General features: G+C 49.4%; 1 protein-coding gene across 2 annotated transcripts in view; it reads right to left on the bottom strand.

Moving 5' to 3' along the window:
* NEMF (nuclear export mediator factor) overlaps positions 1-16,309 on the bottom strand; it is a 103,646-nt gene that overhangs the window by 81,205 nt on the left and 6,132 nt on the right. The window contains exons 4-16 of one of the 2 annotated variants that reach the window (XM_073577740.1): positions 12,369-12,494; positions 5,494-5,642; positions 4,225-4,292; positions 4,064-4,150; positions 3,416-3,489; positions 3,138-3,205; positions 2,523-2,598; positions 1,418-1,480; positions 1,234-1,311; positions 953-1,161; positions 526-705; positions 323-386; positions 150-238 (exon numbers count right to left, since the gene is read on the bottom strand). In XM_073577740.1, coding sequence (XP_073433841.1) covers positions 150-238; positions 323-386; positions 526-705; positions 953-1,161; positions 1,234-1,311; positions 1,418-1,480; positions 2,523-2,598; positions 3,138-3,205; positions 3,416-3,489; positions 4,064-4,150; positions 4,225-4,292; positions 5,494-5,642; positions 12,369-12,494 — 1,331 coding nt within the window. The remainder of the gene's footprint in view (positions 1-149; positions 239-322; positions 387-525; positions 706-952; positions 1,162-1,233; positions 1,312-1,417; positions 1,481-2,522; positions 2,599-3,137; positions 3,206-3,415; positions 3,490-4,063; positions 4,151-4,224; positions 4,293-5,493; positions 5,643-12,368; positions 12,495-16,309) is intronic. The other variant, XM_073577741.1, reaches the window with a different exon arrangement.

Genomic DNA, 16,309 nt, shown 5'->3' with positions numbered 1-16,309 from the left:
CTATCCTAATTTATATGCTGCAATCTGTGACAACGCCAAAAATCAAGTCCAACCCAAGTCCCAGAGCATTGTTTGCATTGGGGAACGGTAGTCACATCGTGACCCCCCCCCCCCCCCCGATCCTATACGTTGATTTGTGGTGGTCTTACCAGTACACTTTCCGGGCTTTCTGAATGGTGCTGACAGTTTGCACTTCTTTCAGTGTCTGTTTGGTTTTCTTTTCTGCCGACTTGAACGCCTGTGACGTAAAAAGAAAGTTTTTGAGCTTTTCAATCCTAATTTATGCTGTAGCCCTGAGCAATTACAATCTAATAGATTTTACCTTTTCTGCCGCTTCCACCGTTTTCTGAGTTTTCTTGGCTGCGTGTCGCTTGTGATCATAATACCTGCAGATACATATGTCAGTGCAACATCTGCCTGTGCAACATCTGCCGGATGGATATTCTATGTCACCTGCTCCATACATGTGGCCTCTAGGGGCAGTATGGCACAGCAGCTTTCCTATTGGATGGGTTTCAGACTCACTTTTTGGCGTTGGCGTAGGCAGACAAGCTGAGGTCTACATCCACCAGTGTGGGTTTGTTCTTCTGCGTTTTCTTTGGCTGCAGTTTGTTTTTGCCCTTTTTTTTCTTTCCTTTTGGCTCATCGATTTCCTGTTTCTCCTCTTCCTCCTCATCCTCTTCTTCAGATAGCGTGTACGGATTTCTACATATAGAGAAAAAAAGTAAGTTAAAGCATATATTTTTTTATTGACCTCATAGCCATACACATAGTCCCTGGTGATTAATATTGGGCAGTAGCACCAGTGACATCACTGATCTGCTTGACTGGATTTTCTGCCCTCGCTAGACCTATAGGATCCCCATTCCCTTACAGCGGCAGACATTATGACCCATCATAGAAGGTAGCACCACCTTAGGACACCTCTAGTTACAGGAGCATGCCTTCTTACTTCAACAGCATGGTGATATGATTTGTCTTTAGCTTTAGCTCCTTGATGGCGAGTGCAATGGGGTCTCCCTGAGCCTGCGCCTCCTTCACAATGACCCCAATCTCCGTCCAGTCGATCTGATTGGCTAAGGCGCTGCGTACGATTTGCACTGCGCGATCCACGATGTTCAGGTTCATTTCGATGAGCTCTCCTTTGGCTTTGTCAGTTTCCTACAAATTCAAAACATGATGATGAGACATTGTGCCCCAGGTCCACGGGCCGGCAGGTGGAGGCACACGTACCTGGGCAAAGTGCAGAGATTCCAGCCGCTGCTCGTGGTCTTTACGGACGTTGTCCAGTTTTTTTAGTGCCTGTTTCTCCTGAGGAAGAAAAGTCAAAAAAAGCAAAACTAGAATTGTGCAGTCCTGTGCTTGGAATTTCTCAAGTAAAAAAATTTTACAGATGTAAGAAAAAAAAAATGCATACTTGTTGTAAAGCTTTCAGATCAATCTTCTGACCTTCCAGCTTGGAGTAAAATTCATCAACTGCCTTTAAAGGACAAAAAGGAGACAAAAGACATTTTTTTAAATTATAGTCTCTCTCTTAAAGGGATAGTCTGTCTCCACTCACCCCCACATCAGGAGATGAGTGGGGCTGGTGACTTCACGTTTACTTATACTTTCTGGTTTGTGTATTCATTAGAACAGGGCAGACGACTATACTGGGCATTTCTGCCAATAGAGTATGCCACTGTGTGGTATCAGTGCACGGGACGCCACCCGATATCGGAATATCACTTTAATGGTGCAGTCACACGGATGTATACATAGGAGCTAGATCAGACCACAGTGCACGGACTAGCCGTCAGCTTTCCCCACCCAGCATGACAGCTGCACAGAAATACATGAAGCTATAACACTCAGGTAGGGAGAGCTGCCGGCCAGTCCGTGCACTGCGGTCCGATATCTGACTGATCCTTAAATCAAGTTGAAGTATAAATGAGACGCATGTATTCCCTGAAATTGGGAACAATGTAGGGGAGACGGATCCAGTGCAAATCACAAAATGCCACGAATGCACCTCAGTGTTCTTTTATAGCAACAAGACGTGGGATTTGCGTCTTTTTGCCCTTCTCTTTGGCTTGATTGCCCATTCCTTTGTGTGATAATGCTGCAGTGACTATAAAAAGAATATCTCTGAGGTCAAAGGCGTAACCCCAAGCTCATGGGCCCCAAAGCAAAATGTCCAACAGGACCCCCCAACGATCACAAGTCTATATTAATATTGGTCTTCTCATATCGGCCAAAGGGACCTCTTGTGCCCCCTGTATAGCATACTCCAAAGTCAGATGCGACTGCAAACCCTCCACCCGCTATAGTTACGCCTCTGTATGTGGAGGTCTCACCATCCAAAAGTAAAATAGAAAAGGCCAACCTGAGCTGCGATACTATCCAGGGGCCCAAAAGCAACAGCAATGGGTCATCTGTATCCAAGGCTAAAATCCAATGCGTGTGCTTTGTCACAGGTGGCATGAGAGGTGCCCACCTACCCCTTACTACATGAAGTCGTGGTCTGCAGACTGTGGACGAACCTTATCAAATGTGTCAAATTCAACATACGGGCAGTTTCTGTGCTGTGTGAAGAGGAATGGGTGAAATTCTTCATACCTAAGTAAAAAAGAAGAACGCCAATAACTTTCCACAATGATTTTCAAAAAAAAGTGATTTACAAAATGTTGTGCAAGTAAAAGGAATATAGACGCCCACACAACCAAAAAGAAAGCAATTTGAATTTTCTGTGTTGTATTAGAGTCATAAAAGCATTGGTGTAACTCTAAGTCTGTGGCCCCAACAGGAGCCCTCACTTATCAGGGGTCTTTAGTAGTATTGGTCTTCTGAAATGGGACCTTTTAGGCTCCCCTTAGGCTGCAGCCCCTGCATCTAATATAGTATACCTTGCTATGATTTGACTTTTTGCTATGAGGGACACTCGTTTTAAGCACCTTGACAATGATGGATACATATTCCACCATTACTCACACGTAAGGAGACAGTGGTTTGATTTAAAGTATTTACAGCTGCAGTAAAACTACAACTCCCAGGCGGAGCTGACAGTAAGTGGCTGTCGGAATATGCTGGGAATTGTAGTTTCCCCATCAGGGATGAGCTGCGGTCCAGGCTATTGGAGATGAATGATGAATGCTCACGTGAGGATATCCTCGGGGTTGTGTGGCTCCAGGCTTGGCTTCTTCTCTCTCTTCTGGATAATGTAGCCCTGTGTTACATAGAAAATACAAAGTCTCTGCTGCATCACAGGACATCGCTATTCAACAACAACTCCCATCATTCTCATATTAAATGGACTTTGTGGCATCTTATAACACTTGGGTGAGGTCATCTAGATCAATAATACAAAATCAATCATGGAAGAAAAGCTCAGCCTCTGCGCCTCCAGCCTGTAACCAAGTGAGATAATACGTTTTACCTTTCCTGTGAAATGCAATGTGTTCTCCATGTACTCCTCCGCCATCCTTAAAGATGAATGCACCTTCTCCAAATCTAGAAATGATCAATAGTGAATGAAACAGAGCTTATCCTTTACGCCCTAGAAAGTCTGCAAATAATCATAAAATAGTGCAGAGAACGCAGCGTCGGGGGGGGGGGGGGGCATGGCCTCATATTGGGGGTGCTCTGTGCACAGCTTTCTATGGGGTTCTCTTGTAAGGGTACAGGAAACAATACCCCATATAATCCTCAGTATGCAGGAGCCTAAATGACAGAAACAACCTCAATACAGTGTAAAACTTTGAAGCAGCCACATAAAGGAGAACGACTGCCCTGCAGGCCTAAAACGACTGTTCGTGGCTTGTATCGTGCAAAAACAGCGCCACCTCTCGACGGGGTCAAGTGTGGTGCTGCAGCTCTGCACCATTCACTTCAATGGAGCAAAGCTGTAATACCAATCACAACCTCTGGATAAGTGTAGTACAGTTTTTTGGAATAAGGCAGCCAAGTTTTCGTATCCTTGACAACCCCTTTAATATTTCCCATTTAGCATGGGCAACTAGTGTGTCCTCTGTCATTTCATAGCCCTAATATCGGATAAATGTAACACCTATAACCAGTCACTGACCTGCGGCCGCCGTCAGCTGCTCGACCTTCACGTTGCTGGATAATCCCGACTCCAGCAGGCAATGCTCGATGAGGGTGGCGCCATATGCTGTCCCAAAAAGAAGTCAAACATTACAGTCAGGTTCTAGCCTTGCCCATCACCAGCGGCTTGGAGCTACTTACGTAAATGGGGATTGAGGATCCTCTTAAGCTGATCGCTCTTTTGAGAATTTTGTATAATTTCTTTCAATCTGATCCGAAAAGGGATAAAAAAAAGAAAAAAGTTTTATGAACTAAAAAAGTGAAGAAAGAAAGAAATGGCTCCTTTAAGAATTAAAAAGCAGGAAATTCAATTTAAAAATATGAGAAATGTCAAAGATGCAGGAACGCAACAGGTCCTCCTGTGCACGTAGGTCCTCTCTTACGCATCGACCTCCTGTATGCAGGTACTCCCGCACACACAGGTCCTCTCTTACGCTGATACTCCTGCGCACACAGGTCCTCCTGTACGCACTTCCTCCCGTATGCAGGTACTCCCATATGCTGATACTCCTGCGCACACAGGTCCTCCTGTATTTAACCCTGTGTGTCCTGAGGGGCTAGTTGTAGTTTTGAATGACACCACTCATTCTACCATATAATGTACTTGGGACCGTGAAAGTTGGGTAAAATGGAATTATATTACAATGAACACAATGTTTTTTGTGTTCATTGTAATATAATTCAATTAAGCGGGGAAAATAAATCTGGAAATGTTGTAAAAAAAAAAAAAAAAATTGTTGTGCATCATTTTCTGAGCCCCGTGACGTTTCGTCAATGCAGCTGTGCTATGGCTTGTTCTTTGCATGGTGAGATGATGTTTTTAATCATACGAATTTAGGGTACACAACGTTTTGATCCCTTTTTCTGGAGATGTGGACACCAAAAAAAAAAAAAATACAACTGTGGCGTTTTGATTTTTTTCTTGTTTACCGCACTATTTACGCTACTTTTATTTTAGTTCCCTCGGGGGATGTAAACCTAGGATTGTCCAACTGCTTATATAGTATAGAGAGAAAGATGTTCTTCTATGAAAGACAGCCGTACACAGCGCTTCAAGGGAGGTCCAAGAATGCAACCAGAGTGGGAACATGCATTTGCTTCATTTATGTCACCGTCAGTAATTGACAGCAGCAACTAAATGGTGAACAGCTAGCCCTGGTCGCTGATGTTACTGGCAGATGCCGGCTGTGGTGCACGCTCAGCTCCTGAAACTGCTCCATACACGTGGACCTGACATAGGACAATTTATCATGTTGGTGAGATGTTTCATGGAACCGCTGTTCTTTTTTAGGTCAGATTCCTGTCTACCTGATTGTTAGAGATTGTAAAGCTGAAATTCTCCTTTAAACAGCATGGGAAATCATTGTCTGTACAACAGAGCGTGGGAATATCACACAATCCATGTATCACCTCTCCATAGTGAGCAGAGGCACGCGGGCTTTAGCATTGTCCACAGGGTAATGCTCTCGCACTGCAAACTTTACATCGTCGGCCTCATCCGTGCGAAACCTAAGGATGTTCAGGATGAGGTACTCGTGGTCTGTGAGGACGATGTTCCCCTGGGAGTGAAAAAAAACATGGATTTTTGTGATAACTCACCGTAAAATCCTTTTCTCCGGGACGCTCATTGGGGACACAGATACTGTGGGTGTATGCTTTTGCCGCTAGGAGCCTGACACTAAGTGAAAAAAAGAGGTTAGCTCCTCCTCTGCCGTATACACCCTCGCTCCTATTGCAGGCGGAAATCAGTTTGGTGCCAAAGCAGTAGGAGGACAACAAAATCAGCCTTAATACAGGCACAACATGTCCAAAACACCACCCTTATATCAAATTAGTAAATGCATATTAATTTAAACAAAACAAGAGCCAACTGGCTAATAGGGTGGGTGCTGTGTCCCCCAATGAGCGTCTCTGAGAAAAGGATTTTACGGTGAGTTATCACAAAAATCCATGTTTCTCCTTCGCCTCATTGGGGGACACAGATACTGTGGGATGTCCTAAAGCAGTCCCTGGGTGGGAGATTGACTCACCGATCCAAGCTACATGGACCTCTTGTTTAAAGGTGCGCCACCGCTGCTTGGAGAATCCTTCTACCCAGGCTCGCATCCACAGAGGCCTGAGCATCAATATTATAATGTTTGGCAAATGTGTGGAGGCTGGACCAGGTTGCTGCCTTGCAAACCTGTTTCGTCGAAGCCTGGTACTAAAGAGCCCAAGAGGCGCCCACTGCCCGAGTAGAGTGCGCTCTGAACCCTGCTGGAATCGTCGTGCCTCTAATGCGGTAGGACTCCTGAATAGGGGCAAACGAATCCATCTGGCTATGGTCGATTTTGAGGCAGCGAGTCCCTTCCTGCGCCCTTCGGGGAGCACGAACAGCGTGTCCGTCTGAAGAAAGGGTGCCGTCCTTGACACGTACCTCCGGAGGGTTCTTACCAGGTCTAACATGTGAAGAGCCTTTTCCACACGGTGCACCGGTGCTGGACAAAATGAAGGCAAGACAACATCTTCATTAATGTGAAAAGAGGACACGACTTTCGGCAGAAAAGGAGGGGCTGGTCTGAGCACCACCTTATCCTTATGGAAAGTGAGGAACGGGGATTGGCAGGATAGGGCTGCCAGTTCTGAAACCCGCCTGATAGAAGAAATGGACACTAGGAACACCACTTTCCAGGAAAGGTACCTCAAGGAGATATCCTGAAGCGGTTCAAATGGAGCTTCCTGCAGAACACTTAGGACCAGGTTAAGATCCCAAGCGTCCATAGGTGCCTTATAGGGAGGTACCAAGTGGGAGACTCCCTGGATGAAAGTCTTCACCTGCAGATTGGTAGCAATTCTACGCTGGAACAGGACGGATAAGGCCGATATTTGTCTCCTGAGGGAACTTGGGGCTAAGCCCGAGTCTAGGCCCGACTGGAGAAAAGTCAAGATGTTGGGGATCGAGAATCTCAGCGGAGGAACACCACAGCCTCGACACCAAGCAAAGAACACCTTCCAGGTGTGGTGGTAAATTTGTGCTGAAGCAGGCTTCCGGGCACTAATCATTGTAGCGACCACCTTGCTCCCGAACCCTGCCTGGGTTAGAATCCAAGATTCAACGGCCATGCCATCAAACACAGGGCCCCTGAGTTCGGGTGGCAAATCGGCCCTTGAGAAAGTAGATCTGGGCGCTCTGGCAGGCGCCAAGGAACGTTGGCGAGCAGCTGCATTAGAACTGCATACCACGCTCGATGGGGCCAGCAGAATTGCCGGAACCCCTTCCGTCTTGATCTTCTTGATGACAGTGACAGCGGGGGAAATAGATATGGGAGGCGAAACTGGTTCCATGGCAGAACCAACGCGTCCACAGTGATTGCCTGCGGGTCCCTGGCCCGAGCGACATATGTGGGCACCTTGGCATTCACTCTGGACGCCATCAGGTCCACATCCGGAGTTCCCCACAGCTGACAAATCTGCTGGAAGACTTCAGAATGTAGAGACCACTCTCCGGACACAAGACCCTGCCAGCTGAGAAAGTCTGCCGCCCAATTTTCCACGCCCTGGATGTGGACAGCCGAAATCACCGAGTGGTTTGCTTCGGCCCGCTGCAGAACATGCCCCACCTCGGGCATGGTTGCTCTGTTGCGGGTGCCCCCTTGGTGATTTATGTAAGCCACCGCCGTGGCGTTGTCGGATTGAATCCGGACAGGGCAGCCTGCTAGAAAGTGATGAAACTTTTGCAGAGCCAGCTGAATTGCTCATATCTCCAATAAGTTGATCGGGAGGCGTGGGGGGAAGGTTTCCCCTGGGTCAGAGAGGAACTGGTTAACCACCATCCGAGCGACTGCCTGTCTTGAAGGGACAGTCGGCACTGCCGATCGAGCGTGAAGGGATTCTTGTCCCAAGCTGACAAAAGGGCGTGCTGCAGGGGGCGAAGATGGAACTGGGTAAACGGTACCGCTTCCATTGCTGCCACCATTTTCCCTAGACTCCTCATCCCGGATCGGATGGTATGAGAGACTGGTTGACGAAGTTTCCGGACTCCCTGCCGGAGCGCTAGCACCTTTTCCTGAGGGAGAATTACCAACCCTCGGCGAGTGTAGAGAATCATTCCTAGGAAGGAGATCTTTTGAGCTGGCACAAGGGATGACTTCTTCGCATTGACCAACCACCCTAAGCGGGCAAGAGTATCTAGCGTGATGTTGACATTTTCCTCGCATGCCCATATTGAAGTGCCTTTGACCAAAAGGTCGTCCAGATAAGGCAAGACGACTATGTCTCGAGAATGCAGTATGGCCATGACAACTGCCATAATCTTTGTGAACACTCTGGGAGCCGTGGCTAGCCAGAAGGGTAGTGCTACGAACTGAAAATGTAGATCGCTGATGGCGAAGCGTAGAAACCTCTGATGAGGAGGAAAAATGGGAATATGCAGATATGCGTCCTGGATATATATTGAGGCCACGTATTCTTCCTGCTCCATGGCCAATATGACTGACCGGAGAGACTCCATCCGGAAATGTCTGATCCTGATGAATTCGTTCAGAAGCTTCAGGTCCAAAACAGGCCTGACAGACCCGTCCTTTTTGGGAACCGCAAAAAGGTTGGAATAGAACCCCTTTTTTCATGTTCCGACACTGGAACAATTACTCTGTTGTGCTGGAGCAATTTGATGGCTCCCAATAGAGCCCTTGCCCTTGCCTGGGCATCCACCCTGGGAAACCGGGAAAGAAAAAAACGTCTTGGAGGGTATCTGACATTCTATTTTGTAACCTGAGGCCACCAATTCCTTTACCCATGCGTCGTGAGCGACATTGACCCAGACGTGGAAAAACCAGAGTAGGCGGCCTCCCACCTTGCTGGTGTCATCTGGTAAAGGCCTTGAGTCATTTGGCCGACGATCTTTGGGATCTAGATCCCCTCGATCTGGGCTGCTGAGTACGCATTCTCCCCAATGGGTTGGCTCTATATGAGACCTGCCGCTCCCTATCCTGGTTGGGGCGGCCTGAGGCGGCGGAATTGGCCGCTGTAGTCCACCCGGTGTTGCGAAAGGCCGGAAAACGTGCCTGAAACAGGTGACGAAAAAGCGGTTTGACCTTTTCTTGAGGGAGAAACCCGCTCTTTCCTCCTGTGGAGTCGGAGATAAGTTGATCCAACTTCTCCCCAAATAGGCGGCCGCACTGATAAGGCAGGGAAGTCAAGGACTTCATAGAAGAAGAATCGGCTCGCCATGTCCTTAACCATAGGGTTCTTCTGATCGAAATTGCATCCAAAGACGCATTGATTACATAGTCTCCGGCCATCGCCATCTCACCTGCGACCTCCGAAATCTCTGCAGGTAGATCCTGCTCCTGCGCGACCTTATTTAATGTTTCTGACCATGATATCATAGCCTTGGCTACCCAAGTTGCTGCTAACGAGGGAGCGAGTGCTAACCCTGACGCCTCATATACTGAGCGAGCTAAGCTCTCTTTAAGGCGATCTGTGGGATCCTTAATCGAGGAAACACTAGAGACGGATAGCAGGGTCTTAGTGGCTAGGCGCGAAACCGAAGGATCCACCATCGGGGATTCCATCCATCTTTTACGGAGGTCCGAAGCAAACGGATACCTTGTTTCGAGTGCCTTTTGACCTGAGAAACGCCTGTCTGGACGTTCTCTGTGCCGCTGCACTATGTCCTCAAACTCCAGGTGAGAGGAAAAAATTCTGTGCGGGCGCTTCACTCGCTTAAATGCCACTTTATGCCCTGTAGCAGCTGCGGGATCATCCTCAATCCCCAGGGTCTGATTGATGGCTTCTATGAGGCTGTCCACTATTTCACGTGACCCTGGAGTGTCCAGGTCAAGGGGCTTGTCTGAGTTGCAATCTGAGGTCTGCTCGCTATCAACCACTGGTGACGGGGAGCGAGAAGCAGAGCTTACAGATGCCAAGGCACCGGATGGACTGGGCGACACCGTGTGGATTCGTTTCCTCCGGGTCTGCCTGGAGTGAGGCCCCTGCAGGCCGGAGGCTTTTGTGAGGTGGAGGTTCCCTCTATGGCCGGCGAGCCATTGTCCCTGCCCTTATCTGGGGCTTGAAGGGACTCTATTGCTCTCGTAAGCGACGCCATGGACTGTGACAGTGATAGGGCCCACTCCGGGGCATTTGACACATTGGCCACGGTCGCAGGGGAGGGCTCCTGGGTGTGTTCGGCTTCGCATAAATCGCTTGCTCTGCGCCCGCGGAAACGCAGCCTGACAAGAGATGCATGCAGCGTAAAAGAACGTGTGCGTCTTTGCTTTTTCGGACATGCTGTATCTGTCCGCTGCTGGAGATGTGTGGAGAGGAGGTAGCACCTTATTTTCCCTGTAGCGTGGCCTCTCGGGCAGCACCTACCCCAGTCCTGCGCCCCCCGTCCTGGCTGCTTCCTTCAAATCGCGCGCCACCAGCTGTGGGAGTGAGCCAGCACGTAAAAACCGCTCTAGGGGCAGTGGTTCCGTTCTGCGGCCTAGCCGCGCTCCGAAGCCGGGGCCTAAATTTCTTCGCCGCCGCCCAGTGCGGGGCGGGCCACCGGAAGTGACGCACGGCCACAGTGGCGGGATTTCCAGCCGCGGCATAGCTCCGGCTGAAGCCGCGGCCTCAATTTTTCCCCTACCCAACCAGATGGGTGGGTGCGCGGTGCACAAAAAACATGGCGCCACTAACTGCGTGGCGCCGCCTGACGGATCCAGCCACCTTCAGCCTTGCATGGCCAGTGGCTTCCGCCGGCTGGGGGCTCCAGCCCTGAGATCTTTGCAGGAGCCCTCCCAGACCCTCTCCTCACCGATGATCCTCTTCAGCCTGAGCGCAGGTATGTGAGGGGGCCTTGATAAAATAGGACGGTGCAGGCACCCTAGCACCATCTAACCCCTCCAGGGGGTGAGGAGAGGGACCATCCGCCACCTTGCAGAACCGCAGTCTAAGCATTGGTGGAGCAGTGAGGGCCGCACGGACTAGTCTTGTGCCTCTGTACAGCCCATGGTTTCAATACCTAGGGGTGGTCAGGGCTAAGTCCGGCATTGTGTCCCACGACGCGGGAGAGGATACGTGGAGGGACACTCGCACGTGCTCGCCCGTTGTTGGTTTGGGGGAAATCGGACCCTTTCAATAGGATCCATTGCCCCTGTCACATCTTCATGGAAAAAGACGAAAAAAGTCTGGAGAAAAAAAGCAGACGTGTGCCTCCATGGACACTAAGCAAAAAACTGATTTCCGCCCGCAATAGGGGCGAGGGTGTATACGGCGGTGGAAGAGCTAACCTCTTTTTTTCACTTAGTGTCAGTCTCCTAGCGGCAGAAGCATACACCCACAGTATTTGTGTCCCCCAATGAGGCGAAGGAGAAAAATTAATTATTAAAAGGGATTTTGCAAAATTAGACAGAAGATTTACTTTGATTTCAAAAACAGCACCACTCTTATCCACAGGCAGTGGCTGGTATTGCAGCTCAGGTCTATCAACTAGACATGAATGATGACTTGTTGATTATGTATGATTCCTACTGCGTGTATAATACACATTACTGCATGTATAATACACATACAAAGCAATTCATAGCCCAGCCTGAGCATGAGACAAGTGTGGAGGGGAGATGCAGCAGAACGAGAGCTCCAAAGAATTTTTTTTCAATAAAAGGCAACCCAACAAAAAGAGAAGCAACAAATCTAAGATTAGATAAGGATTGAGGTAACTCCATGATGTGATTCCATGGGACTTTACAGTCTCCAGATCAGTGACCTCAACCTGCGGCTTCCCATCTGCTGCAAAACTACAACTCCCAGCATTCATAACATACATGTACTGTCAGGGCATGCAAGGAGTTGTAGTTTCGCTACATCTGGAATGCGAGAAAGTATAGATTGGTAAAGAATCCCAAAATCAAGAAAAAAAAATGTATGTATCAAAATCTCAACATATATAGACAGAGATATTGAGCTGAAGAGATAGAGAGGGACAAGCCAATATATTCGCAGGACCTTGGTCCGGTAAATCAGTAGTCCATGGCCACTGGATCAGAGTCCTGTGAAGCTCCAACCTTCCATCATTCCCACCGCCTTGTCTTGATTTTTAGACCCAGTGCAATGTCAGTGTTGCGGATGTCACCTGCACAAAGTCACTCTGGGGTTTAGTAATCAGAAGAGGTGGTGATGATGCAGACACTTAAGAGCCGGTCCACTGGGGTCCCTTCCAGCGGCCATAGATGTGAGTGCTGGACCAGGGTGCTGAAAACCAAACTAGAGAGCAACAGAGAGATGGATATGATAATATAGAGAGGATGTTAGACAGATCTCACCCGGTCGTAGAGCTCAACAATAAGATGATAAGCCGCATTTTCTGAGCCAAACTGGAAGTCCACGATCCTGTCCACACCGAGCTGTGTAATGCCGACCAGTCTCCGGGATCTGAGATGTTTCCTGCACTGGATGATAAAGAGGCAGAGTCCAAGGTGTGAAATGGAAAGGATGGTGTGCGGACAAAAAGAGGAAGGGGAACACTGCGGCAATCACTATGTAACTGGGATATAGGCACCAGAGATGCCACCAGGGCACAAGGCGGCTCGCTGAGAACACGAGAGGACATGAAGAACAGTATCATTCGGTTGGCAATTTTTTCCACACATTTTTTCCAGGAGGACAAACACAGGAGTGACACAAAGCAGAAATTAAGAAAAAAAATAGGAAGGGAAGTAGTGATGTTTTGGAATGCAGACTTTGATGGAATGGTCTGCGGGTGTCATGTCACATTTGGCGAGCCCCTGATGTACCTAAACTATTGAAACTCCCCACAAGTGACCCTATTTTGGAAGGTAGACCCTCCACGGAACTTATCTAGATGTTTGGTAAGCACTCTGAACCCCTAAGTGCTTCACAGAAGCTTATAACGCCCGGGCGTGAAAATAAAAAACAGGATTTTTGGGTTGCTTACCTTAAAATCTGTTTCTCGGAGCCCTCATTGGGGGACACAGAGACCATTGGTGTACGCTGCTGCCACTAGGAGGCTGACACTATGCACAAAAAAAGGTTAGCTCCTCCTCCGTAGTGTACACCCCACCGACCGGCAGGAAATTCCTCAGTTAGTGAGAAAGCAGTAGGAGAAGTAACAGAATAGATTGAAAAACAGAACAGACAAATCAACTGTAGATAACTAACCAAACATAAGAACAGGAGTTATAGAACATGGGAGGGTGCCGTGTCCCCCAATGAAGGCTCCGAGAAACAGATTTTACGGTAAGCAACCCAAAAATCCTGTTTTCTCTATCGCTTCATTGGGGGACACAGAGACCATGGGACGTCCCAAAGCAGTCCCTGGGGAGGGAGAACAAACTTCCATCAGGCCAGCGGACTCACGACCGCTGCCTGCAGAATCTTTCTACCTAGGCTGGCATCTGCCGAAGCGTAGGTGTGGACTTTATAGAATTTCACGAACGTGTGAACCGATGACCAGGTTGCAGCTTTGCAAAGCTGCAGCGCGGAAGCTCTGTGGCGCACCGCCCAGGAGGCACCCACTGCCCGGGTAGAGTGGGCTCTAATTCCCGGAGGGGCCAATTGATGTTTGACCCGGTAGGCCTCCAAAATTGCCGATCTGATCCAGCGAGCAATAGTAGCTTTGGAGGCCGGCTGACCTTTCCGCGCCCCCTCTGGAATGATGAAGAGAGAGTCTGTCTTCCGCAAAGGAGTCGTCCTAGCTAGGTAGACCTTCATCGCCCTGACCAAGTCCAGCTTGTTTAAGGACCGCTCCCGAGGGTGAGCTGGACCCGGACAAAAGGACGGAAGAACAATGTCCTCATTCAGGTGGAAAGTGGACACCACCTTAGGAAGGAAAGAGGGCGGAGACTGCAGAACTACCTTGTCCTGGTGGAGTACCAAGAAAGGAGAGCGGCAAGAGAGGGCCGCCAATTCCGACACGCGCCGGATGGAGGTGATGGCTACTAGGAAGGCTACTTTCCATGAAAGGAGAGATAGGGAAACTTCCCTGAGAGGTTCAAAGGGAGGACCTTGCAGAACCTCGAGAACCAAATTAAGCTCCCAAGGATCTACAGGCGCTCGGTACGGAGGAGCCGCATGAGCCACACCTTGAAGGAAGGTTTTGGCCTGAGGACGGGAGGCCAATGTCTTCTGAAATAAAACGGACAGCACCGAAACTTGACCTTTTAAAGAGCTGAGGGCAAGGCCTGCATCAAGCCCTGCCTGAAGAAACGCCAGGACAGAAGGGAGCGAAAAACGCATGGGCGGAATGTCGTTGGCCTCGTACCAAGTGAAATAGACCTTCCAAGTACGGTAATAAATTTTGGAAGACGATGGCTTTCTGGCCCGGATCATGGTCTGAATAACTCGATCCGAAAAGCCTGATCGTTTCAAAACCTCGGTCTCAACAGCCACGCCGTTAAATTGAGAGGCCGAGAATTGGGGTGGCAAATCGGACCTTGAGACAGCAGATCTGCCCTGTCTGGAAGCTTCCAGGGGGCGTCCACGAGAAGGTTGACGACGTCCGCGAACCAAGACCTTCTGGGCTAATTCGGGGCGATGAGGATGACTGGAATTCCTTCCGCCTTGATTTTGATTTCAACAGCCTGGAAAGAAGAGGCAGGGGAGGGAACAGGTAGGGGAGCTCGAACTGCGACCAAGGAATGGCCAGAGCGTCGGCGCCCACTGCGAGGGGATCTCGAGCCCTGGATACAAACTGTGGGACTTTCCTGTTGAGGCGAGAAGCTAGCAGATCTACGTCCGGGGTTCCCCAACGACGGCAAAGCTGAAGAAATACCTACGGATGTAGGGACCACTCTCACGCCGCAAGACCCTCGCGGCTGAAAAAATCGGCGGCCCAGTTGTCCACGCCCGGAATGTGCACCGCGGATATTGCTGGGACTGAAACCTCTGCCCAATGAAGAATCTTGGACACCTCTGCCAGGGCTGAGACACTCCGTGTCCCCCCCTGGCGGTTGACATATGCCACCGCTGTGGCATTGCCTGTCTGAATCCGGATAGGCAGGCCCCTGAAAAGTCTCTCCCAGTGAACGAGAGACAGATAAATCGCTCATATCTCGAGAACGTTGATCGGCAGGGTTGACTCCTGCGTCGACCATCGACCCTGAACAGTGTGATCGCGGAACACTGCTCCCCAGCCGAGGAGGCTGGCATCCGTCGTCACAATCTGCCAGTGAATGGGGAGGAAAGACCGTCCTAGGGAGATGAGAGGAGACGTCAGCCAACAATTGAGGGACTGCTTGACCCGTTATGAAAGACGAACTGGGCGGTCCAGAGAAAGAACAGACCTGTTCCACCGAGACAGGATGGCGTGTTGGAGTGGTCTGGTGTGAAATTGGGCAAAGGGAACCGCCTCTGTCGCCGCCACCATCTTTCCCAGGACTTTCATTGTTGTCCGGAGTGATGGAAGTCGTAAGATCTGTAGCGATCGTACATCCCGCTGCAGGGAGCAAATCTTTTCTTGTGGGAGAAAAACCCTCGATCGACGAGTGTCGAACAATAGACCCAGAAACACAAGACGTTGTGTCGGAACAAGACAGGACTTCTTTTTGTTGATGAGCCACCCGAAATTGGACAGGGTGTCGAGGATGATGGTAAGACTTTGGTGAGCTTGATGAAAGGACGGAGCTTTGATCAGAATGTCGTTGAGGTACGGAAAAAGAACGAGACCTCTGATTCTCTACAAGGCCATCAACGCCACCATGATCTTTATAAACACTCTGGGTGCGGTCGCGAGACCAAACGGCACTGCAACAAACTGGTAATGTTACTGGCGAATCGCGAAACGCAGGAATTTCTGATGGCCGGAGAATATGGGAACGTGTAGATAGGCATCTTGGATGTCTATTGAACACATGAACTCCTGCGTTTCCATGGAAGCGATTACCGACCGAAGAGACTCCATTCGGAAATGACGCAGTCGGACTCTCTTGTTGAGTAACTTGAGGTCCAAGATGGGGCGAACTGTACCGGCTTTTTTCGGCACCACCAACAGGTTTGAATAAAACCCTGTGAAACGTTCTGATTCGGGAACGGGCACAATCACTCCAGAACTGAGGAGAGAGGCGATGGACGCAAAGAACCCCGGAACTAAGGTGGGATCTTTTGGAGGTCGGGACTCGAAGAAACGTTCCCGGGGACGAGAAACGAACTCTATCTTGTATCCTGATGATACAACCTCCCTGACCCAAGCGTCCTCTACTGAGGCAAGCCAGACGTCTCTGAAGAAAAGGAGTCGACCTCCTAATTG

Source organism: Dendrobates tinctorius, unplaced genomic scaffold (genome assembly GCF_039654945.1).
Source record: "Dendrobates tinctorius isolate UK_male_01 unplaced genomic scaffold, ASM3965494v1 ptg000057l, whole genome shotgun sequence".
In the NCBI taxonomy this organism is placed as follows: domain Eukaryota; kingdom Metazoa; phylum Chordata; class Amphibia; order Anura; family Dendrobatidae; genus Dendrobates; species Dendrobates tinctorius.
Note: the sequence above shows the minus strand (reverse complement) of the source record. Positions and strands in the feature narration are given on the sequence as shown.